The sequence below is a fragment of the Carassius carassius genome, chromosome 9, assembly GCF_963082965.1.
Source record: "Carassius carassius chromosome 9, fCarCar2.1, whole genome shotgun sequence".
In the NCBI taxonomy this organism is placed as follows: Eukaryota; Metazoa; Chordata; class Actinopteri; order Cypriniformes; family Cyprinidae; genus Carassius; species Carassius carassius.
This window is the reverse complement of record NC_081763.1, coordinates 31,292,832-31,318,768: the sequence shown is the minus strand read 5'-3', so window position 1 is coordinate 31,318,768 and position 25,937 is coordinate 31,292,832. Positions and strand designations below refer to the sequence as shown.

The 25,937-nt window shown below is 35.3% G+C and overlaps 3 protein-coding genes and 2 long non-coding RNA genes across 5 annotated transcripts; 1 reads left to right on the top strand and 4 right to left on the bottom strand.

The window, feature by feature from the left end:
- LOC132149622 (uncharacterized) lies at positions 1-2,323 on the bottom strand. Its single transcript, XR_009435043.1, has 5 exons — positions 2,227-2,323; positions 818-1,067; positions 455-553; positions 156-174; positions 1-46 (listed from the first exon to the last, which is right to left on the bottom strand). It is a non-coding gene; the product is annotated as an uncharacterized LOC132149622 (long non-coding RNA).
- A 1,893-nt stretch (positions 2,324-4,216) lies between these two features.
- Positions 4,217-5,286, bottom strand: LOC132149624 (uncharacterized). Its single transcript, XR_009435045.1, has 3 exons — positions 5,206-5,286; positions 4,861-4,941; positions 4,217-4,268 (listed from the first exon to the last, which is right to left on the bottom strand). It is a non-coding gene; the product is annotated as an uncharacterized LOC132149624 (long non-coding RNA).
- A 3,630-nt stretch (positions 5,287-8,916) lies between these two features.
- On the bottom strand, positions 8,917-11,875 carry LOC132149620 (butyrophilin-like protein 2). Its single transcript, XM_059559011.1, has 7 exons — positions 11,572-11,875; positions 11,131-11,478; positions 10,625-10,729; positions 10,420-10,515; positions 10,092-10,184; positions 9,301-9,375; positions 8,917-9,207 (listed from the first exon to the last, which is right to left on the bottom strand). The coding sequence occupies exons 1-7, from the start codon at positions 11,822-11,824 to the stop codon at positions 9,149-9,151; spliced, it is 1,029 nt and encodes a 342-aa protein (XP_059414994.1). The 5' UTR covers positions 11,825-11,875; the 3' UTR covers positions 8,917-9,148.
- Positions 11,876-17,072: 5,197 nt separating this feature from the next.
- Positions 17,073-17,858, bottom strand: LOC132148683 (dual specificity protein phosphatase 26-like). The gene has a single exon (XM_059557383.1). The coding sequence runs from the start codon at positions 17,856-17,858 to the stop codon at positions 17,274-17,276; it is 585 nt and encodes a 194-aa protein (XP_059413366.1). The 3' UTR covers positions 17,073-17,273.
- A 3,411-nt stretch (positions 17,859-21,269) lies between these two features.
- Positions 21,270-25,034, top strand: LOC132148682 (lipopolysaccharide-induced tumor necrosis factor-alpha factor homolog). The gene is made up of 5 exons (XM_059557382.1): positions 21,270-21,673; positions 22,555-22,587; positions 22,679-22,711; positions 23,580-23,727; positions 24,640-25,034. Exons 1-5 carry the CDS (start codon positions 21,415-21,417, stop codon positions 24,743-24,745), a joined length of 579 nt encoding a protein of 192 aa, XP_059413365.1. The 5' UTR covers positions 21,270-21,414; the 3' UTR covers positions 24,746-25,034.
- Positions 25,035-25,937: the final 903 nt, after the last annotated feature.

Sequence of the window (25,937 nt, the reverse complement as noted above, 5' to 3'; positions counted from 1 at the left end):
CATGAGTTGAACTCTTTGATCTAAGTTCCCTTGATTGTGTTTAGATCTGTATTTTAAAACAGAATTACAGATTAAACATTGATACATACACAGCTGAATGTTCTGCATATTTACACATACAGTACAAACTGTGCTGAATAAAAATCTGAACTTACCCAGTTATAACATTCCTCACTATGTGACAGGAGACATTACGGGGAAAGTTGTTTAAAATGTTAATGATCAATTGAATCAAATTATTGAAGTCATAATCACAGCAAATAAATCAGATTCTATAAGTATTTTGAACAGAGATTTGATGGCTTTTGACCAATTTTTGACCGAATGTTCCTTGAGTTTAGATATGAATATTTTTCTCTGTGTCACTATACTGTCAATTTTGCCTTATCATCATTGGCTTATTATCACAGTGCAGAAGCAAAAAAAAAAAAAAAAAAGTTATAGAGACACTTACAGTAAGCATGCATTTGTAAAATCAGCCAACACAAGACAAAAACACTTTCAGAAGGGAAGACAATGACTCTCATATCCTTCATGACACGCTCACCATTTCCTAAGAATTAAAAGAATAACAAAGAAGAGAAAGAAACAGGACATTTGAAAGCAAATTGGTAAAGCAATATTTAATATTTGTGAAATGTTTTCCTGCTGTGCTTTGTTCATTTTCAGATTGGTTTCCACCTTATATAAAATAGTGTTATGTTAAAAGATTCTATAATATCTATAAACGGCTATACACACATACACAAATGCATATACTGTATGCAAATATGGAAATACAAACAATTATTTTCAGAAATGATAGATATTCACTTACGTGCTTTCAGGATCAGTTCTGCTGTCAGTGTAACAGAGTTCAACAAAACAAGACCAACTGCTCCAAACATGAACATGATTTCATTACAGAGGCACTATAACACACAGATACAAAAAACAAACATCAAACAGTGTTTTATTTAACAGACAATAACTAGTAGAATTTAGCAGTCAATAACTACATGTATTTGATCCTTGTTGACTCGTCTCAGTCTGCCGTCGTCGTCTCTGGACTCTTGAACGTTCTTCCTCTGTTAAAACAAAACAAAAAGTCAAATGGATGAGCAGAGAATGTGGATTTAGTAATAAAAAATACAGTGACAACATGTTTCTTTATTGAACTAATGGCTGAAGATGGATAAATGAAAAAAGACCAACCTTTGAAAAAAAATAAATAAAATAAAAATAATAATAATAATGGATTTACAGAAATCATTGCACTTTTAAGGTGATATATGGCAAAAACATTACTGTGTGTTACAAACTCTGTATAAACTCTACATTCCCTAACGAATGCAAAGGACTACACATCTAATTAAAAAATGTAAAAAAAAAAAAAAAAATGTTTGTGAAAAAGAGGTAAGCTTGTTTTTTTAACAAGAACATGATCTAAATTTCAAGTAGCACAGCAAAGTGTCTGAATACTTTTGCAAATGTGCCATTTTTAAAATACATTTTAATACATTACAAAATACATTACAAAAGCCAACAAATAAAATTAGCAGCACTATGCACTTTTTATTTGCCTAAACAGTGAAATAAAACATAAAAAAAAACATGGCCACGTTTTAAACTAACAAAAATATTCATAACATATTATCTAGTATCTACTGACGTGTACTACATGTTCAAATAGAATTTTGAACATTCTTAAAAAGAAAATTATAATATATAAGCCTTTAATTATTATTTTTTTTAATAAAAGGATCAGTCATAATGATACATTTAAATTAATCTGATCACGAATTCATGTAAGGTTTATGGAGCTAATCACAAAATTGTAGGGGGGCTGAGTAGTCATTGATACTTTCAGACATCACAGTTCAGTCTCCTGTTTATTGCAAAACTCACCCTCATACTCATGTACAAGTGACAATTAAGAAATTAAAACAATGTACTGTTCAGGAAGCGCATAAGGAGTACAGTATATCTGTATAACTTAATTTCCCTTAATATGAACTAAATTAACTAAGAAATGAGTTATACATTTTTCTTACAAACAGCATTGATTTAGTGTAAAAGTGTAAAATTTCTCATTGATTCATTTTTACATTTTCATATTTAAGACATATCACAGATATCTAATTTCTACATCTTAGTACCATATTGTCATGGACTTTTATAATTATATTATGGAGTAATAAAAGACAATGCATGCACACAAGCATGGTAATGATGATATGATAATACCTTTCAACATACGTTTCAGCACAGATGTCTCAAAGACCACAGCTATCTTCAGCACTTCGAGAAAAAAAATGACACACATCCATTCCATGTACTCTGCAATTAAAAAAGACACTTTACATGTCTTACAATGTCTTGACACGTATCAATATTTTACAAAACAAAATGTTGTATGTACTCTAAGTTTAGCAATTATATAGCTATAATCACAAATTATATGGTGCTGGTCATATAATTAGAATATCATCAAAAAGTTGATTTATTTCACTAATTCCATTGAAAAAATGAAACTTAAATATTATATTCATTCATTAAACACAGACTGATATATTTCACATGTTTATTTCTTTTAATTTTGTTGATTAGAACAGACTACTAAGGAAAATCCCAAATTCAGTATCTCAGAAAATTTGAATATTGTGAAAAGGTTCAATATTGAAGACACCTGGTGCCATACTTTAATCAGCTAATTAACTCAAAACACCTGCAAAGTCTTTAAATGGTTCCTCAGTCTAGTTCTGTAGGCTACACAATCATGGGGAAGACTGCTGACTTGACAGTTGTCCAAAAGACGACCATTGACACCTTGCACAAGGAGGGCAAGACACAAAAGGTCATTGTAAAAGGCTGGGTGTTCACAGAGCTCTGTGTCCAAGCACATTAATAGAGAGGCGAAAGGAAGGAAAAGATGTGGTGGAAAAAAAGTTTACAAGCAACAGGGATAACTGCACCCTGGACAGGGATTGTGAAACAAAACCCATTCAAAAATGTTGGGGAGATTCACAAAGAGTGGACTGCAGCTGGGGTCAGTGCTTCAAGAACCACTACACACAGACGTATACAAGACATGGGTTTCAGCTTCGCATTCCTTGTGTCAAGCCACTCTTGAACAACAGACAGCGTCAGAAGCGTCTCGCTTCAAAAAGGACTGGACTGCTGCTGAGTGGTCCAAAGTTATGTTCTCTGATGAAAGTAAATTTTGCATTTACTTTGGAAATCAGGGTGCCAGAGTCTGGAGGAAGAGAGGAAGAGGCACACAATCCACGTTGCTTGAGGTCCAGTGTAAAGTTTCCACAGTCAGTGATGGTTTGGGGTGCCATGTCATCTGCTGGTGTTGGTCCACTGTGTTTTCTGAGGTCCAAGGTCAATGCAGCCGTATACCAGGAAGTTTTAGAGCACTTCATGCTTCCTGCTGCTGACCAACTTTATGGAGATGCAGATTTCATTTTCCAACAGGACTTGGCACCTGCACACAATGCCAAAGCTTTCAGTACCTGGTTTAAGGACCATGGTATCCCTGTTCTTAATTGGCCAGTAAACTCACCTGACCTTAACCCAATAGAAAATCTATGGGGTATTGTGAAGAGGAAGATGCGATATGCCAGACTCAAGAATGCAGAAGAGCTGAAGGCCACTATCAGAGCAAGCTGGGCTCTCATAACACCTGAGCAGTGCCACAGACTGATCGACTCCAAACCTCGCCGCATTACTGCAGTAATTCAGACAAAAGGAGCCCCATCTAAGTATTGAGTGCTGTACATACTCATACTTTTCATTTTCATTCTTTTTAGTTGGCCAAGATTTCTAAAAATCCTTTCTTTGTATTGGTCTTAAGTAATATTCTAATTTTCTGAGATATTGAATTTGGGATTTTCTTTAGTTGTCAATTATAATCATCAAAATTAAAAGAAATAAACATTTGAAATATATCAGTCTGTGTGTAATGAATGAATATAATATACAAGTTTCATTTTTTGAATGGAATTAGTGAAATAAATCAACATATCTATATATATATCTATATATATCTATATATATATATATATATATATAGATATAGATATAGATATAGATATAGATATCTATATCTATATATATATATATATATATATATATATATATATATATATATATATATATATATATATATAAGACAGCATACCTTTCTCTCTCTCCAATATGACTAGGTGAGCATAAATCACTAGGATTTGTGAGGAGTGTTACTATTATTATCCACAATATTGTTATCCATCTGCGCTGAAGACCTGTGAAAGAAATGATGACCTTCTGCTTTAGCTTTCACAAGTTACATACAAGAACTGAAAATTTAGAAAGCTAGCATGAAATAAAAATGTAACCTATAATGTTCTCAATACATGTTATTTGTTTTCTCTGCGAACAATTAATTCACTCACTTTTCAGAATACAATCAACAACCAAAGGATAAAAATCAAGTCATGTCCAGTATTTATATAATATAATATAATATAATATAATATAATATAATATAATATAATATAATATAATATAATATAATATAATATAATATAATATAATATAATATAATATAATATAATATAATATAATATACACACATTTTATTTCCACACCGTGTTGTTGATGTCTTTCTGCGGTTGAAACACTGACTGAGCAATTACATGAGGCATGAGATGTTCAGTCATGTTTATTTCCATTAAACTAGTAGGAAGGAATGATCGGGTTCACTCGTGCTCCACTCTGTACAGATCTGCAGGGCGTTTCTGAACCGTCCCAGGAGCGGCTCTCAAAGGTGTTTAAGCAATCTTTCATCATCTTTTCAAAACAATCAGAATGTACTGCACTTTAAAATGTACTTACATTCAAATCTTGCTTGCAGAAGAGATAAAAGTGGTATACAGCACAGCATCAGTGATTGAACAAATACCACAATAACAAACTCTATCATAAGAAAATAAGAGTCAATTAGTTTCCCATTCAAACAAAACAGTCAATAATATTTCATTAAAACACATCATATCATTGATCTAAACGTTTCAATGTTAAAATCACTGAAATAAGAGTATCAGAGGTGTTTTTCTTGTGGATCTATTATTGAAATAATTGAGTCAATTTACATATCAATCTAAAAATACAGTAGTTATGCATTAAGGTGAAATTTATCACAGAAAAAAAAGTTTAATAATTATGAAGGGATCTATTTACCTGAAGAGGGAAATCCAAATGAGAACATCAACTGGAAAAACTGGGAAAAAGACAACAAAAATGACAACATAAAAAATATAAAGTCATCAAAACCTAAAAAAAAGAAAGAAAAAAAGAATGAAAGCAAGTATGAATGGAAAAATTTGAAATACAGGAATCAAATACAAATTATCATGATGTGGGACTGTGGTCTGCTGATTGGTCAACTTAAATGTCTCCAGTCTCTTTTGGCTTAGTCACATGATGTTAACCCATTTGTAATGTGTGTTTTTTTTTTTGTTTTTTTTTAATTTTTTTATCAGGACAATACATATTAACAATAGTACGCCTGTAACATGCTAAAGTTAGCCAATGGCTAATTTTCATCTGTAGTCCTGTTTACCAGTTGTACATTGGCATTCTAAGGAAAGTACAATTTTAAAAGTTTGCATGTACAAACACCTATATTTGTCTGCTACAGCATAGCTGCATTAGACGAGAATTGTGAAAATGTAAAATCTCACTACAATAAGTTCTAAAAATCAACATAATTATACACACAGGCATTAGCAGGGTCTTACAATAATACGGTAATTACGGTTAACAACATCAATCAAAAACAAAAAAAAAGAAAAGACACAAATTCACAACTGTAACACAAATGGGCAAAAGCAAAACTTTATTGTTGACAAGTCTGATTACTAATAAGCCAACGTTTCAGATGTGATCAAAAAAGGCTATATGTGTTGATATCTGTGATTGATGACGGAATGGTGTTCCACTCCTGAGAAGACCTAACGGAGATGGCGGATTTCTGACACATGTGATCATGTATCACACACATACAAACACACACACACACACACATAGGCCACTTTATTAGGTACACCTTGCTAGTGCTGGGTTGGACCCCCTTTTTCCTTTATAACTGCTTTAATTCTTTGGGCCCTATTTTAACGATCTAAATGCAAAGTGTAAAGCATATGGCACATGTGCACACAGGGTGTGTCCAAATCCACTTTTGCTATTTTAACGATGGAAAAACGGTTGGCGCGCCCAGGCGCATGGTCTAAACGGGTTGTCCCTATTCTCTTAATGAGTAATGGGTGTTTTTTTTGGGCGTAACTTGCAATAAACCAATCAGAGTCTCATCTTCCATTCCCTTTAAGAGCCAGTTGCTCTCGTGTCATGACAGTTTTCCTATTTACACGGCGGAATTTGGCAAACGCAAAGACAGAATGCATCTCTGAGATGAAACGGAGCTGCTCGTATGCGAGCAAATAGATAGCCTAATTCTTACACATGCGATGGCTATCCATTATGACAAGTAGGCATATATATATATATATATATATATATATATATATATATATAATTAGCCTACAAAAAATTTGTATGCATTGCAATCCTTTAATTTTTAATATTTGGCATGTTTGTTTGCTGCTTTGCATCCCTGTCTTTAATAAGCAGCGAGCAGAGGCATCGTGCCCATTCGAAGTGAGGGGGCACGTGCCCCCTCAGATTTCTGAGCCAAGTGGATTTTAAATGCAGCTTCCAAACGAAAAAAAAAAAATTGCAGAATAATATTTTTTATATATTTGATACAATCACAGCGGTGTGATTAGATCGTTCAGTGCACAGGATCAGCTGCTAAATTCAAATCTGCGTTCGCTGGCTGGCGCTGAGCCAGAGACAGACGCGTTCGTACAACGCTTCATGATAACCAATCAGAAACTATTCTGTTGCGCTTATGGATGCAATGGCCAATCAGAGACGTCCAGAAGAGTCATCACTGAAATGCGGTGTTTTGTTCACTTGCTCGCTGACTGAATTATTTAGCGAATTCTCTCATCAGAAACAACAAAAAGTGCAAATGTGCGTACGAATGTAAGTAAGATATTCGTTTCATAATGTAAAGTGCTTCAGTGATTTTAATGGGAGTTTTTGAGAGTGCCTGAACTCTGGCTAGACTGAATGAAAATGTTTTTTGATAATGTAAATGTTCTTTACTCTCTGTGAAATGAAAGTGTTAAAATCTTACAATATTGTTATTAAAATTTACATTAAATGCAAATTCAGTCGTATTAAAAATATTTTATGGCATGATATGGCGCTTAAGTAAAAAGTCAGGTTTTTATGTGTAGTTAATAGATTACACTACATTTCCATATATTGATCAAATAGCAATCTATAAAGGTGCAAAACGCGTTTACCTACACATATTGGAATTGTTTTGAATAAAAAGGAAAAAAAATAATAAAAAAATAAGCCTATATCAGTTATACAGTGCTTTCGTAGAATGACTTATACCCCCGACCCCAACCCCCCCAAGGTTTTGGAAACATTCATCAGAGACTTTGGTCCATATTGACATGTTAGCATCACACAATTGCTGCAGATTTGTCGGCTGCACATCCATGATGTGAATCTCCCATTCCACCACATCCCAAGGCTGCTCTATTGGATTGAGATCTGGTGACTGTGGAGGCCATTTGAGTAAAGTGAACTCCTATTCATTTTTAAGAAACCTGTCTGAGATCATCTGAGCTTTCTGACATGGTGCATTATCCTGCTTGAAGTAGCCATCAGAAGATGGGTCCATTGTAGTCATAAAGGGATGGACATGGTCAGCAACAATACTCAGGTAGGCTGTGGTGTTTAAACAATGATCAATTGGTACTAAGGAGCCCAAAGTGTACCAAGAACATATCCCACACACCATTACACTACCATTCTGAACCATTGAGACAAGGAAAGGTCCATGCTTTCATGTTCTTTACAACAAATTCTAACCCTACTATCTGAATGTCGCAGCAGAAATCGAGACTCATCAGACCAGGCAATGTTTTTGCAGCCTTCTATTGTCCAATTTTGGTGATCCTGTGTGAACTTCCTGTTTCCTGTTCTTAGCTGACAGGAGCGGCACCCGGTGTGGTCTTCTGCTGCTATAGCCCATTTGTTTCAGGATTTGACATGTTGTGCGTTCAGAGATGGTGTTCTCCATACCTTGGTTGTAATGAGTGGTTATTTGAGTTACTGTTGCCTTTCTATCGTCTCTAACCAGTCGGCACATTCTTCTCTGACCTCTGACATCAACAAGGCATTTCTGTCCAGACTTCTGCCACTCGATATTTTCTCTTTTTTGGACCATCCTCTGTAAACCCTAGAGATGGTTGTGTGTGAAAATCCCAGTAGATCAGCAGTTTTTGAAATACTCAGACCAGCCCGTCTGGCACCAATATCCATTCGACATTCACTAAAATCCCTTTTCTTCCACATTCTGATGCTCAGTTTGAACTTCAGCAAGTCATCTTCACCACATCTAGATGCCTAAATGCATTGAGTTGCTGCCATGTGATTGGCTGATTATCAATTTGTGTTACCAAGCAACTGAACAGGTGTACCTAATAAAGTGGCCAGTGGGTGTATATATTATCATAAGCTTTGTTAATTTACATTTTTAAACATAATAAATCTGTGTTTAGCCTGCCACTCAAATTATACAGAAACCCTTACCTTTACTCAGGAAAAGACTAGACAGCACAACAATTCCAAAGCAAATTCCTGAGGATATACTTTGTTTATTGTCTGTATCATGTGGACGAATTCTCCAGCCATATGCAAAAACAACTATAGAAAGAGATAATAAAACTAAATTAAATATCACACAAGATACATGATGTCCTGTGCAAGAACATATGTAAACATGGTGAACTGAATAGTGTTTTTCAGTCAATTGTCATTGAAGCCATACCAGTTTAATCTGAACCAGGGAAAGAGGAGATCACATGTACATTATGATAATTAATGAAAGTTAGGGCAACAGTATGCGTGCAATAAAGTATAAATTATAAAAGGATGTAATCTGATGATTTTGAAATGAAGAATGTATTAGACACTTGTAAGTTCTGTCTGTCTTTCAGTCAGTTTGAGTATTCAGGGTTGCTGACTTCAGAGTTCATGTTTACAGGATTTTAAAGACGGAGTGGATAAGATTTAATAGCTGAATTCTGGACAAATCTACTGAAGTTAGCAAAACAGGTGACATTAATAAAATACTTTATATGTCAGAATAATAAACATGGCTTCTGTTGTGTGAAATGTGGATGTACGCACCTGAATAAACAATGACTGTGAGAATAGCATATTCTTTTGTTATTCTGAAAAACCTGATCCATGATTTTTGATTGTCTGTGGAAAGAAGGGGTTTAATACATAAAATGTATATATATTTGTTAAAGTAGTAATGCACTGCATTGTACTATATTATGTTAGTCCTGTCCTGATTGACTAAATTATGCTGTTCTCTGTTGACAGATATATCACATATTCTTACACCCAAGATTAAATACTGAAGCATGTTTGTGCACCACCATGCAGACAAATAGATCCCAAGGATACTTTATTACTAGATTTTTTAGACATGCATTAAAAAGATGAAATAAAAAAAAACATGTTCATTTTAAATACTTATCAACATACTCATACTTTACAAAAACATATTTTTATTACCCTTTTTTTTTCAAACAAGACTCATGGCTTTACTTAATGTAGTCTGTCACAATAACAGTATGTTCAACTGCTTCTGAATTTTGGGTTAGGTTGGGGGTTGAACAATGCTTTTTTGAATGTTTGTTTGTTTTTTCCACCAAAAACTACAACTTTCTTGACACATACATTATTGTTGCCAAGAACATATTCAGAAAATAAACTTGACTTTGTGGTTTGAAAAAACTAAAACAATAATAAGTCATTGTACTTCAGTATTTGACCCTTTACTGTATTTAACAGCAATACAATTAATAACTAAGAATATTATAATGCTAAGACTTAATACTGCATGTTACCATCAATATGCATTTACTGATCTCCTTAAAAAACGAAATAGACTTTAAATCCTAACATACCTTGAAGACACTTCAAATAGCGCAAAGCCCACATCAACATTACAGGTCTCAGAAGATAAAGAGCAGAGCAGGTGACCGTCTCAAGCAGAGATCCTGGAAAAGAATATTTAATTATGGAATTTAGGTCATAAATGACACAAATGTGTGACAAAAAAATTAGAAACCATTACATACTACACACAAACACAACGCACCAACATGTGAGTCAGGGATGAGAAACATTATTATGAACAGAAGACCAACACAATCTACAATATTATTAAGATTATATTAATATTATTTTTTATATTTACAAATATAACTAAGGACACTAAACTACTGCTCTCACCTTCAGTAAAGCCCCAAAGCATGAAGGCAAATAGCATACAGATGTTTGGACAAAAGACCAGAGAAACCTGAAGATTCATGATTATGCTGCTGGTGACTGAGAGAAGATGCAGAATAAATCACAATTAAATTAATAAAACACTTACAGTGAAATAGACAGTTAAATCACAAAAATAGGAACAATTCCCTTCGGAGCACAGTCCTACCTGTGTTCTTATATCTGCAGTAGATCAGAGAGCAGAGCAGAAGCACAGCTCCAGATCCAGCAGCAAAACAGAAAAATAACACAGCTATGTGCCAAGAAGAGAAACCTGTGAAACACAAACATCAGGAATAACTGCACAGAATCAACTTGGTGTATTTAGTCATTGTTTCTTATAGTGGAATAATCAGGAGGTTTGCAATTTAATCTTTAAATTAATTCCTACAGCTATCAGCAGCAGCTAGTTAAATGTTAAAATATATTGGTTCTTTACTTTTTAAATCTTTAAATAGAAACTTTTTTTAAACTGGTATAAATAGTAAAAAACAGCAGCTCATACACCAAAATGCAAATAAATAATGACAGATAATGTTCATACCATATGCAAAGCAGTTTATTCATATGATTTGTGGGCAGAGTTAATGAAATATGCCACTGCCAAAAATTTTGTCTATTTAGATATAGCACAAATAAATGTTCTTTTACTATTTGTTTTGTTTGTCGACTCACCCAGTTGCTCCAGTTCTACAGTTACATTGGCTGAAAGTCCTCCAGCAAACACTTGACACATGTAAACTCCTTTATCCTCAGTTCTGACACTCTTCAGTCTGAGAGAGAAATTTCCTTTGGGGATTTCAGCAGTGAAGAACTCAACTCTGTCTCTGTATTGCTCATCTGATGAATCTGGTAAAGTCTTATTGTTTTGGAAGAACAGAACCAGAATATCTCCATCGGTTCTTATCCATGAAACCTCAATGTGTTCAGGTTTAATGTGAGAGTCTACAGAGCAGTTCAGAGTGACGTCCTCACCATCATGTGCAGATATAGACCGATCTGATCCTGATACTAGCAAACACTCTGAGAGAATAAAAAATATTTAAATTTCATTACATAATATACATCCAATGTGATTTATATTTTCAGCAGAGAATTCAGGTGACTCTCACTCACCATGTTTTATCTGAACCACAGTTTCACCAGAATCCTGCTGACTGTAAACTCTACATGTGTATCGTCCCTCATCTTCAGCTCTCAGGTTGTCCAGACAGAGAGAGAAGTTTCCATGTTGAATCTGATCAGTAAAGAAATGAGCTCTATCATGATAATCCTGCTGCTGGACCTCTGGTCGACTCTCACCATCTTGATACAGATGAACCAGTGTCTCTGAGTCTGTTCTTATCCATTCCACCCTCAGATCCCCCATTAATAAGAGTTCATCAATGTAACAGAGCAAAACCACTAAAGATCCCAGAAGAGCAACCACAGGACCAGCAGGACCATGCACAATGAATGCTGAAAACAGAGAGAGAAATTAAAGCTTGTTTTACAGTTTATTTTTAATGTATATGGATGCAAACTTACTGAGATCATAAGTGACATATTAAAGCATTTATGGTGGTTTTCCTTAAAAAAAAAAAAATAAACATATGAAAGAGTTCGACTTTTTTCACAAACTAACCGTTCATGATATGATGCCACATTTACTTTTACTTCCTTTATGAAAAATGTTTTAAAGCTGGTCAAATCATGTAACAAGGAAATACAACCTGAAAAAAACAGAAGGCATGGCAGCAAAATTACGTTTCATTAACAAGGTTCGGGAGGAGCACGATCAGAAAATCCACCAATTTGGCACAGGTGCATATCATGTAGCTAACCATCGTAACTAGCACAACACGTGTATACTGTATATATGCAGCCTTCCAACCTCTGTCCTATGACAGTTTTTCAGCATTTGGTTTTGCTCCTTTGGCCATATCAGAGCCAAATATTTTCTGTACAACGACAAGACCTGTACTGGGTATTTTTTGTATCCTCCGTTGCAACTTGCAAGCCCTAGGCTTACTCCTTTTCCACCAGACACTGCCGACGAGCTCCAGGCTTTATCACAGCCACCGCAATGCTCGACCAGCCACACACTCTCCAAAATGAGGATTAGCCTTGCCTCCACCGGCGAGACTTCCAACTTCTTCCCTTATATCCCTGTATTATTCGGCCATGCAAATATATAATCTGATCGGAAAGTGGATTTGTTATGTTTTATATGTTTTAGCTTACCTCAAGGGCATTCAAGATGTAGGTGCCTTTGTTTCCGCAGTAGTTTCCATTTTGATATTTTTAGGTCAAACCATTCTTGTCTGTTACTCGTATAATGGAGGTCTATGGTCTCCACCTCAAAGAGCATGCACAGAGAAGTCCAAATTAAACAATTCCCCATCGTAAGTACACATTGATGACCTAAGACACGAAACGAGCGGTTTGTGTAAGAAAACGAACAGTATTTATATCGTTTTTACCTCTTGTACACAACCACATCCAACTGATCTTAGGACGCGAGTGTTTCCTGATGTGACGTTAGCGCACGGTCTGGCTTAGTCTGCACAATCGCGGAAAGCGCCGGAAAAATGCCTTCATCTCAGGCTTTTCCTCTCGTTTCTAATGACCTTTTTTTTCTTTTCAATGGCCTCCTGCTCCCATAGAAGATGATTTAAACGTCAGGCTGCCTCTGCTGACAATTGCAGCCCATGCTTCTCTTCCTCATAGCTCCCTACTTCATTTAAAATTACATTGTCTTCCAGATCAAGTTCCGGCTCTCCTCGAGCTTCAAGATGCAGCAAGTTTGGGTCGTGCCACAGATTCAGACGCTTCTCACACAGCACTGCCTCCTCCTCTCAGCCAATCACTGAAGCACCTTCAGCTGCTGCGCTGCATGCAACATCGCCCACTGGCGTGGCTTCTCAACCTCCATTTCTTTCCACTCTATCTCTGGCTCTAGATGCTAGCGTGAGGCTGCTTCCTCTAGTCGCTCAAGCTCAGCCACCTTACTTTTAACATTCCACTTTTCCTTTTCCCCATCAATGGTCAAGTAGGGCATTTTCAACCAGCAACGCAAGCATACTGGCCTCCTCCCTTATTTCTATCTTTCTCTTCCTCTTCCTATGGGCTTTCCCAAGCACTAGGGGATAATCCGTGCATGAGGCTGCCTCCACAAATGGTTATGGCCCCTCCTTATCTTCCTTCTAACTTCTACCCAAACTAAACCACAGTATACTCTATTCTCAGCGGCCCCTCTACCTACTCCACTGAATCCTGCCACTCTGGAACCGCATCCTGTACCTAATACCATCAATTCTCAGATTTTCACAGAAATTCCTAGATTTTATGTTATTTTTTTCTTATGTCCAACTCTATGTCCAACGGAACGTTCAATCTAAATCCACGTTGGTCAGCTCTCAAAAAATCAGATAGAGGCCCTCGGTTGTTGGTCATCAGTCACTTTTAAACGTTACATCATGTATGAGTAAGTCCACATAAAGGCAGTCCATGAAGCCCTGATCAGTAAAAAAAATACAAAATAAAGTAAAAAAAAAAGGGGGCTCCCCCTCCCAGGCCCCCTTCGGTCATTGTGAGAGCCCTCCATCCGACACATCAAATCACACCTAGTATCCAGTTGCAAGGGGGACTCTCCTGTCTGGTGCAGCAGAGCGCAGCTCCCTTCGGACTCAGTGAGAATCTCTCCATCAGTCATGTTTCATTGCTTATTCAGCATCAAACAGTGCTCTCCAGTCTGGTTCAGCAGAGTTGCAGGTCCCCTTCAGATGCTGTGAGAGGCCTCCAAGGCATAAAACTAGTTGCTCTGCGCCTTCTCTCTTCTCAGCATGCATATTTTGGAGGGGCAACTAAATTTAGCTCTCTGGCTGCTGTCCTATTCCTTTTAAGCTTCTTTTGGGGAGTTCTTCGGGTTCGGGCTATGTTTCCGGCCTGGAGCCCTCCCCCAGGACAGCACGCCAAAATATGCTTACTATTTGCTATCAGATTAGACGTAAAGGTGAACTTGTGAACCAGACAGGTAGATTCAATCTTTTTCTGTAAAGCTACAGTACTAGAACAAGAACTATAATTTCCATAACATATGGGTAATTTATGAAGTAGTCTGGAATTGTGAATGGTCACAGTGCAATATAGTTTACTGACATTATAAATTGCACACCATGCCAGGGGCAGAAATTCTGGGTAACACTTTAGAATAATGGTCCATTAGTTAATGTTAGTTAACTACTTTAGTTAACATGATCTAAGCAAGAACAATCCTTCTACAGCATTTATTAATCTTAGTTGATGTTAATTTCAACATTTACTAAATGCATTATTTAAATCAAAAGTTTTGCTTGTTAACATTAGTTAATGCACTCTGAATTAGCATGAACTAACAATGAATAACTATATTTTCATTAACTAACATTAACAAAGATGAATAAATACAGTAATAAATGTATTGTTCATTGTTTGTTCATGTTAATTAATGAATTAACTAACATTAACTAATGGACCATTATTCAAGTGTTACCAAATTCAGAAAATCTTCCACTATATGAAATGAGAAATAAACCAGAATAAGAGCTGTGGATAGAAATCTAAATCAACTGCTGAAAGCTAAAAACATCAAGCAGAATCATTGAGCAAAATCACTAGTTAAACAGGAAAGATTCAGTTTAAGCTGCTTTTAATATTTACTAATTATATTGATGCATTGATCATAATCATTACTGAAGTGGGATACATGATGATGCTTTTTCATTACCATCAGGTACAAATACTACATTAAAGAAATACATATGTAGGCACAAACTCATTTTAAGCCTCTATAGCAAAAAAAAAAAAAAAAAAAAAAAAAAAACCAAAATAAAGTAGTTTTTTTCCCAAACATTAAATGATACTGTTGCAGAGAATAAAATGGGACATAATTAATCATACAAATTGTATGCTGTGTAATTTGAAGAAAATAATCTGAGAAATATACATACCTTCAGCTATTACTGGAATTATACCCACAAATATACACATAAACAGGTCCATGTTCGTTTGAAATTATAAATATGTCTTTGGACTGTCAAAGGTTTGCTAGCGATAATGAGCATGAAGGTAATGTTTAAACCTGTAATGCTTTACTGCTGGATGCTTTACCACAAGTTTAGAACATATTTGCTTCTTAAAACAATCATTACATTACATTGCATTTACGCATTTAGCAGACGCTTTTATCCAAAGCGACTTACAGTGCATTCAAGCTAACAATTTTACCTAACACGTGTTCCCTGGGAATTGAACTCACAACCTTGCGTTTGCAATGCTCTATACAACTTGAGCTACAGGAACACTATCAGACCATTTTCTGTACATACAATATTCTGTATTTTGTGCAATACTTTATTATATCTTTATAGGGGGGGAATGTGTTAAGTCTTCATGTAGACAAGAAGCAAAAAAGTGTGTATTCCTCTTAGTAAACTTTAATAACCACCATGAACAAGCAGGATAACGTACATGCACATGCTCAGCATACTTTTTTACTCTTCTCACTTATTTCCTATGGATATATCTAACTCAAGAAGCTTGAGTGCCATCTAGTGGTGCATTAATGTAAGGACACCACAAAAAGGATTCAAGTTTATTTAAAGTGATCATTCGTTTAGTATCACGTTGCCCTATAGCAGTGCATGTTTCCATGCCTATATAAGTGGCTAGGTTGGTCATTAAAGTCATTAAATAGCCTTTTGTTGGCTTTTCACCTAAATTGAAACAGTAACAGACATTCTGAGGTGAGTGTACGATGAATACATTACTGCCCTAGGCCTCAGGAAATGATTTGTAAATAACGACGACCAAGGACTGTTGAGAAGATTAAGTATTATATCAAGCGAGGTTAGCCAAATAATTTGATTGTAAAAATATTAAGCATTGAAATTAAATGGAAAGTTGATGTTACCCACGATGTCACACAGAGATGTGTCTAACACAACTCTGTCCCAACTTTTTTGGAGTATGTTGCAGCCATCAAGATCAACAATTGTTTATATTTATAGAATACAATTTATTTGGCAAGCAAGAACTTTGGAAATCTTTTCTTTGTACTTTATTCAACTAAATAAATGTTAAAGAGAATTAACAAATCAGACTCTAAAATGTATTGCCTTTTACGAAGCATCTCAACTTTCTTTCATCCCAACTTTTCTGATTTAGGGTCGGATTAGAAGTTTCTGTTTTAATGTTCAGAAATCTTACTTTACTTGGATTTGATAAATTTATTAAATTAAAACATTTTTCAAGTTCAAATTTACTCGCTAATATCTCATGGATAATCTTTCGATTCAATTCAATTCAATTCAATTCAGTTCAATTCAGTTCAATTCAGTTCAATTCAGTTCAATTCAGTTCAGTTCAATTCAATTCAATTCAATTCAATTTATGCATTTAGCAGATGCTTTTATCCACAGCGACTTACAGTGCATTCAGGCTAAAATGTTTTACCTAACATTAATTAAACTTGCATTTAAATACAAAAACATATTGAGTTTGAATGGCCCCCTTAAGCATTCCTTCTCAATTTAATGAAAGCATGCACATCATTCTCTATGGTATTCAATATTTCAGTGAGTGGACACATGGAACGTATATGAACATTTAACAGTGAATAAGGAATTACACACATTTCTAGAGGTCCTGATGTAATAAGGCATTTCTACTGAGCGCAAAAGGACACCTGGAATAAACTTACTGTATCTAAAGATGCTCTGCTCTCATTTTCTGCAATACCAACACATTAGGTAAAGGTCTGGGCCAAAATGGTTGAAATTTAGATGCTAAAGGTGGCTTTATGTTACATTTCGGCTGGTACAGAGTATGCTATCCAGACCGCTGAGCTGATGTAGGAAACCACGGTTCGGTGTGAAGCCACGGTGGTCCTTCACGGTCTTGATGGCCTCCACTGAAGTCATGTTCTGCCAAATCATGAGGTAGGCCAGCACCAACGTAGCAGATCTGCTCAGCCCGACAGCACAATGCACAAGAACCGTTCCTCCAGAACTAAGGGCTCTGTGAATGAACTTGGCCGCTGGGTAGAAGTTGATGCTCATGTCGAAAGAGGGTAAGTCGTGGGCCTCAATGCCGTGATATGTGATGTTCATGCCAGTGTAACACTCTGCACCACCTCTCCATTTGCTCTTTTTAGCACAGTTGAGGATGTGTGTGATCCCAAGCTTGACAAGTTCTTTACGGTTTGAGGCAATTTCTTGATCACCTATGTAGAGTCTTGGCCACACTTCATCTGCATGATTACAGGTGGTTTTCCCAGTGTACAGCAGACGCTCAAGTTCAGCAACATTTAGTCCAGGAGAGTCCTTTCTGCTGGGAGATCTGGAATTACTCCATGACCGTAACAGTCTGGACATGAAAGCCATCTGGACTGGCCTTCGGTGGAGCTATAAAATAAAACTATACTCTGTGTTCTGTATTGGACACAAATCCTGTGTGGAGTCCTTTGGTTTCCTTGTCTTTCTCGTGTATTGCAGAAGCACTCTGTCTACTTGAGGAACACAGATGCATGTGATTAGCACGCGACACCTGAGCTGCATTCAGACGAAAACATCCATGTGCTGCTTACTGCAAGATCTATAGTCTATACTGTCTCTACGAGTTCAACTGTTCTTCCAACAGTCTCTCAAACGAGTTCTTCATGTTATATGCTTTTGTTTTCCTTACCATTGGTGTCCTTTCATCGAGGTACAGTTAAACTTTTATACTATATCACTTTGACTAAGGTTTACATATGTTGTACTTGTAAATTATCTTTTGAATATGAATATGAAGAAGTTTGACCTTTCAATGAATACAAAATATATATTGATATCTTCTGTGTGCAGACTGGATAGCTCTGTATGACTATTTCAGAAAATATACTGTGGATGAGCACAATCAACACTGATGGGTAGATCTGGGTAGAGTATTGATTATTATCTTCAATCATCTTTGTAATTTCTTTGGTTATTTTTTTGTTATTTACACACAGGTGTTCTCCATCTTTTTATTTCTTGTAGCTCGTGAGAGATGGGGCGGCGTTTTGCTTGATGTCGACCTGTGTATGCAGATGGCTGAATTGCATTGACATTACACTGAGATCTGATCACAATGCATCCTCGACTACCTCTGGACCAGGACACGCTGACTGGAAAACAATCCGTTCAGAAATGTGTTTATACTTTTCAGTGTGTATGTGGACAGCATCCGGATACAGGTTGCATGTTAATGCCAAGTTTAAACACAGCAAATGATGCTGTCTACACTGGACACAGCGCGGAGTGACACCACAAATCCCTGCTGCCGCGTTCTATTTATGAAGTAATATAAACTGTCTTTCTGTGGCTCAGTGGTAGAGCTTTGGTAAAAAAAAAAATAATAATAATTTTTTGCCTGAATGCACTGTAAGTCGCTTTGGATAAAAGTGTCTGCTAAGTGCATAAATGTAAATGATGTGCTGACACAAATTTCAAATGATTTTCAATGGTTGCTTTGTCGCGTTCAGTGTAGAAAGGCTTCAGCTGATGCGACGATGTGAAAGTTGTCGTGTGGTGCCGCGCTTCATCAGCTAAAGTCTGTCTACACTAGGACAATGGTGAATGATTTGCAGATCCCCAGTACCACTGACAAACATATAGTTTTGTAAAATGTTTGGTAAGTACTGCCACTCCAAGAGTATGTGCGATCGTCTCTAGGCCCAACCATAATGTGAACAGCTCCAAGTAGAGTGTCACGATGTGAAATCGAGGTCAATTACGACATGGCAGGAACGCAGCATAATATTGGGTTGAACAATCAGTGGAAAATGAATTTTTCTAGCTGTTTATTCGAGATGGTTCTTTGTTTATTTATTTTTCAATCAAGACAAATTCTTGTTTCATTTATTTATTTATTTTTTTGTAACAATACATATTCAAAACAAACAACAAATGAGTAGTTAGATGAAGCTGTGACTGAGTGTGGGATCATGGGAGTTGTGGTGTTCATCCCCACAGCCGATGCAATCCGACGGGACTCAGGCAGAAATCATGTTCATGGATGAGCTTATGATTTATTAATGTAAAGAATGAAGCAGGGTAACTTTGTGCAGCATTGGTCTGCTAACTACCTCATTCAACTACCTCTTCAGTCACTTATTTATTCTTATTTTATTTATTTAGCATATTTATTTATTTTGTGGATTACCATTTGTATAACCACAATTATACAAATGCCATGGTTAAGCTATGATTAGTATAGCAAAACCTGGGTTAATTTGTGGTTACTATGATTTAACTACAACTGCAATTATTTTTGGTTTTATTTGTGGTTCATTTTCATAAGAGCAGTATTCCAGTGTTTAAAATGGTTGAATGAATGTGCGGTAACTGCCTTAAAGAAATTATATTAAACATTTAATTAATTTTAAACAGTAACTCACTGACAGTCTGTCTGTCTGTCTGTCTGTCTGTCTAGACCCAAAATCACATAAGTGTGAAAATAGCTATACTAATACACATAAAGGCTATAAAGAAAATCCAAATGGTAAGATCACTGATCACTTCTTTTAGTAATTCTGTCATCAACAAGTTTGTTAATGCAAAGATATTCAAACATCTCTTGTATGCAGCAAATCTAATGGCACGACAAGGCTCAAGAAAACCAAACTAATGCATATAAGCATGAAAACACAACCTCAGAAGATAATTTATAGCCAAATTTAACAAAACCCAGTGGTGTGCAGTACAGAAGAAGCACAAAATAAACAACAAACAAGCCAAAAAGCAGATGACACACACTTTGAAGTCATGTATTCACTAGTATATGCATTTCAAAACTGTCAACCTAAATCAGGTCTGACTGATTGAATTTTTGAATTGAATTGATTTTTTCAGCCACCAAAAAATAATCTCAGAGATAGAAGTCATTATCAGAAGCATATTTGGTTTGAATCTGGTTTTAAATCTCCTCCCTTATTGCTTCCTTTCTTCACCCTCCTCTAGAACTCATTCACACCCATTTCTTCTATTTCTGAACTCAGTTTCATCGGGTCTCCAAGGAAATACATCAACCAACCTCAAATCTCACTGACCGCGTGTTTCTGTAGGTAAGTTGATCTGGAAGCAGATTTAATCAGTGAGAGAGAGATGAAGATGAAGCTCCAGAAGAGAGATATCGGTGAAAACTTTGGTGGTTTTGAGCCAAGGCAATAAGATATAATCTAATGAGTTAACAGATAAGACAGTTAGACTATATTCATTTCAATGATTCGGTGGTGCATTGTCAGTTATTCCTCATATAATTATACACCGTTTTATGTTAAAATTGAAAATGCATTCAGTGGCTGAGATCTTTGTTTGTATATTGTTTGTGTGAATGGCAAAAGAGGCTTATTAGTCTATAACATTGCCCTGCATCATATTTGCTGAACAAAATTAAATACTTATTTCTTACTAATTTTGTGGTGCTGATTCCAGAAATCCATCTAGTGCATCACACGTTTTCACAAAATATGATGCATTTCATAGCTTTTGTAAAGAGAGGAAGTATTATACATATATTAGTTTTGTCATTAGGGGTCTCAACAACCTTTCATAATTGCAAATGTAAACAAGGTGAAAATTCTGTGTTTAGAAATAACTCAATTTGATTTTCAAATGGAAGAGGGGAGCTCTTCAGCTTGGTTTTTACAAGCTATACGTCATATGTCTTCAGTTCCTGATCTAGATGATGCGGTGGAAAATGAAGGTCTGTTTCCATGACCAAAAGGAAAATCAGTGCAAAATACTCCACAAACAGAGCATTTCCATGTCGGAATGACATTTGGATGGACTGTAGAGATTTGAATAAGTCATTTTTTTTGCTGCCATTTGCATAGGGACTCAAGTAGTCCACACACCTAATGCGACAGTGAGCTTCATTTTCTGTGTGCTTCTGTTCAGTTTTTTTAAGGAACTAAGAATGGATAAGACCGGAGAAGCTGATATGGATGATCTGGAAACAGTGGAATATCTGGAGGATATGGAGGACATGGAGGATATAGAGGCTTTGAAAGCCACTGAAGCTCTTGAATCTGCTCCACCTTACCCAGGCCATCCAGCAGATTACGTAGGAAGAGAAATGACCCACAACCAAGGATACAATTCATCTCCATATCCCAATATTCATATGGGATACACCTCATACCCAGAGCCGGGAGTTAATCCAAACTTTCAGGGAGGTATGTTTCTTTTGATAAACTTGGTTCATTCCATAACCTCTCATGTAGTATACTGACCCATACTGACCCAGAGATGATTTTTAATAGGAGGATATAACAGCGTCTCCCCAAAAATGATATATATTTTTTTTTACTTTTTGAGCCCCCCCCCCCCCCCCCACCTTGTTACATTTGAGGTGTTACTGCTGACAAGAAATTGCTTGTAAATGTCTCATCATGCAATGTTTTTACCAGATATTGACTACATTAGAATAATTAATATTAATTAATAATATTTAATATATATTATATATGTACACGCATTAAAATAATACTAATACAACCATGCCCCCTTATTGAGAAGAAAATAATCTGTGGTGTCTGTGAATAAAAGCCAGTTGTACACATAATAGATCTGAACTGAGTTTAAACACACACATTGTGGTAACTTATTATTATTCATGAGGAGGCGTGGCCATTACATTCTTAAAACAAGCACTTGATTCATCGCTTGATCATATCAAACACACAAAAATGTGAACCTTCATGCTCTACTGGTGTTAAAGACTAGTTCACACACTTAATCTAAAAACTGCTTTGTAATGTTTGAAATGTTGGCATTTGTTGAGGAAATAGGTTTTAGGATCTGAATATGCAAAGCATCTTTTTCTTGTTTCTACTCGTTGATGGGCAATATATGTCTAGTCAGAACAATATATATGGCTTCATTGTTTTCTATTATTATTATAATCATTTCTTTTCACAAATTAAAATATAATTCTGGGCAGATGATATTCAAGTGCATTTTGACAAATGAGGTTTATTATTGATAAAATTAGGTAAACCAAATTTTATGTACTGTCAGTGTTAACTTTTACTTTTTTCAAAATCTGTTTCTAAAGCTCCAAATCAAGGGATATATCCTCAGGTTAACAGTAAGTTGCGGTTTCAAACAGTAGAAAATCTCCTTATGAATACTATATGTATAGTCAATCACTGACAATCTTTATAAATGTTTTTCTGAAGGTCCAAACCCTGGGATGTATCCTCAAGCTAACAGTACGTTATAGTTTTTAACTATCAATCTCAAACAGTTATTTCAGTAGATAATATTCCAAATGACTGTCTATTGTCAATAACTAATATCAGTGCAATAACACCCTTTATAAATCTTTCTTTATAGCTCCAAACCCTGGGATGTATCCTAAAACTACCAGTAAGTTACAATTTTCGACTATTGAGCTAACCCAGTAGACAAGCTTCAAAAACAACAAAAAATTACATTTCTGGTATAATTTATTCAATTCGTGTGTTGTTCTAAACCCCTATAAAATTAGTTAATATACTGTATATATTTACTATGTGTGTGTGTGTGTGTGTGTGTGTCTCCACTGAAAGTCCAGGCAACTAAAACTTAGAAGATCTGAAAAAGAAAATAACATTGTTAGACAAATCAATATGAATGGAGCAGTTTAATCCAAATGTTGTGAATAGAGGTGCTTTCTTTATTGAATGAACACCTGTTAAGTTTTTATTTATATCCTTTTTGAATTATGAAGTGATTGTATCTCTTCCCAAGACTTATAGTAGATTAAACCACTCCATTCTATGTACAACGCCTTTATGACTTTTTTTTGGATCATGTTTTGTTTACCTGTTTTTGTTTACATGTTTTGTTATTAACTTGTGTTTTGAAGATCAAAGTCTTAATTGTTTGGAACAACAAGTAAATGATGCCAGAATGTTCATTTTGGGGTGAACTAACCCTGCTAAAAAAACACTCCATTGGTTATATGAGGAATTCAACTTTATATCTCAGTCTTCCAAAAGCCATTCTTCTGCCTTATATTCAAATAATGACATATAAAGAAAGAAAAGCAGCTTTTCATTTTATTTGGATCATGCAATGTGTTTCTGTGCATTACAGCTGTAACAACCACAGTGATGCACCCCAGCTTGCGTGATTTACCCGCTCAAACCATGTGCCCTCACTGTAAGCACCAGGTGATCACTATTACAGATCACTACTCCGGTCTCATGGCCTGGATGGCCTGTGGCTGCCTTGCCCTCATCGGGTAAAATTCCTCTTTACACCTTGATCATTTCATTGAACTTACTACACACTCTTGAAAATAGAAGATCGTTATTGGCATCAACTGTTCCATGAAGAACCTTTAACATCCATGGAACCTTTTCATTGCACAAAAGGTTCTTTCTAGTAGAAAAAAGTCTACCAAAAAAAAGGGGTTTTCTTAAGAGCTGTTCACTGAAAGGTTGTTTCAGGAACCAAAAATGGTTTCTTATATTGCATCACTGCGAAAACAACCTTTCAGAAGCCGGAACCTTTATTTTTAAAAGTCTTATGTTTCTTTACACAGCCAAGTAATAATCCAGTGTAAAGTTGTATAAAAGCTAGACTAAATTATGCCAGCTCTGATTTGCCTTAACCCTAAGTATCAAAGTATAAAGTAGTGATTGTTGTGTAAATGCATTTATCATCCTCTGAGCAGCATTAAACAGTCTGTGTAAAGACACCTAAATACCACATCAGAAGCGCTTCTGTGCCACCTCTGCAATGTAAATTTGACATTTGTCACCCTTTTCAGACAAAATACACCATAAAACTGATTTATTTAAAGGTTAAAAAAAAAAAAAAAAATATTTGAGTAGCTTTTACAATAAAATATTAAGTATTTCTTCTTAGAAATGTCAAGTTTAATTCAGTTGGTTACTTGCTGTTTCTTTGTTAATTAATTGTAAATTTTAGTAGTGAGTTAAAAATGCTTCTATGCCAATTTTAAATTTTATTTTATTTATTTATTTGATTTTATTTTCAGTGTAGGATTGCAGTTGAGAGTTTCATTGGGACATGTAAATGTACATAAAAAAGTGATGCAAATCCTATCCTTTTGTCTGACACTAAGAAGCAGTTAGTGAAAGTCTACAGGACAGACAGTGATCGACTGATTCTCATGTCTTCTTGGCAGGTGCTGGCCCTGTTGTCTAGCACCTTTCTGGATGGATTCGTGTAAAGATGTGGAGCATCGCTGCCCAAACTGCAACAACATCTTGTCTTTCTACAAGCGTCTGTGATCTGGATTCAAACATGTCCCTCTTGGTCTTTGATTTGAATGGGATCTAATGGGTATAAGACAAAGGAACGTGTCTGAATTTTATTTCACACCATACTAATTCCAACACAGGTTTCTAAAAAAAAATATTTCAAATAATTATGCCACTATTACGACACATGTAGTAAGAATATATAGTAAGTACATTGTATGAAATATTTATGAATATAAATATTGTATGAAATAGAATACTTAAAACTGTTGTAAAAACTTCTGTCAGAACTCATGCCTGTAAATGCAGTTCGCAGTTATGTCAGCGATATTGTAGAGTATTAACATTTTAATGTATCTTTAATATGACAGAGTTTTGATGTCAGTCTGATTTTAAGGTCAATAAATGTTTAACATTTACAAGCTCTAATGCAACATTATATTACTATGGTAAATAATTCTACTAATCACCTTTTAACCTCAACATTTCACAATTAGCCTCACTTAAATAAAGACTTTCAGGGTTAACAGCTGTTATTATCATTAAATGAAGTTAGCTATGGTTTGAGAAATCAGACTTAAAATAGAGATGTAAGAATTTTGGAACAACTGTTTCAGTGAGGATTCATATGTAAATCTTAATTTTATTTGTACATCATTTGTTCCTGTAATCTAGTGACTAGTGACAATAATATGTCAGCAATGTAGTATCTAAAATCAATTTACATTCTATATATATATATAAATTATATACAGCTGTGTGCCTGCAATCTATACAAGAACCAATAGAGTGTGTAGTAGGCCACCTTAAAAATAATTTCCGTCTGTTGAGTGTGTGTGTGTGTGTGTGTGTGTGTGTGTGACACATTTTATTTCAATTGCACTGCTAAAATGTTATGTCTCATCTTGCTGAGTGTTGTTATTAAACTAATTATTAACTTAAACTAAAATTATTGAAAAAATTGTATTTGAAATGAAGCTGAAATAAAATATAAAAAATGATGAAAACTAAAATGAACAAAAATTTGAAATTATGTCATGCCAGCTAATAAAAAAATAAATTACTAATGTTTTAATTTGAATAAAATCACTGAGTTGAAAATAAGTTCAAGTAATAAAATCACTAAAACTGAATTAATTATTAATCACTGAAATATTTAACTAATAATCTAAATAAAATTACAAAAGCACATAACAAAATGACAAAAACTCAAAAAGAAAGC

What these genes read in the sequence shown, in the direction of transcription:
- LOC132149620 (XM_059559011.1), bottom strand. Translation starts at nt 11,824, where the DNA reads ATGGGGGATCTGAGGGTGGAATGGATAAGAACAGACTCAGAGACACTG. An exon ending in TGTGGTTCAGATAAAACATG is followed by an intron (nt 11,479 to 11,571) that starts GTGAGTGAGAGT and finishes TTATTCTCTCAG; the next exon opens with AGTGTTTGCTAGTATCAGGA. An exon ending in GCTTTGGGGCTTTACTGAAG is followed by an intron (nt 10,185 to 10,419) that starts GTGAGAGCAGTA and finishes ATTCTTTTCCAG; the next exon opens with GATCTCTGCTTGAGACGGTC.
- LOC132148683 (XM_059557383.1), bottom strand. Translation starts at nt 17,858, where the DNA reads ATGGCTTTCATGTCCAGACTGTTACGGTCATGGAGTAATTCCAGATCT.
- LOC132148682 (XM_059557382.1), top strand. Translation starts at nt 21,415, where the DNA reads ATGGATAAGACCGGAGAAGCTGATATGGATGATCTGGAAACAGTGGAA. An exon ending in GATGTATCCTCAAGCTAACA is followed by an intron (nt 22,712 to 23,579) that starts GTACGTTATAGT and finishes TGTGCATTACAG; the next exon opens with CTGTAACAACCACAGTGATG. An exon ending in GGCTGCCTTGCCCTCATCGG is followed by an intron (nt 23,728 to 24,639) that starts GTAAAATTCCTC and finishes TCTTCTTGGCAG; the next exon opens with GTGCTGGCCCTGTTGTCTAG.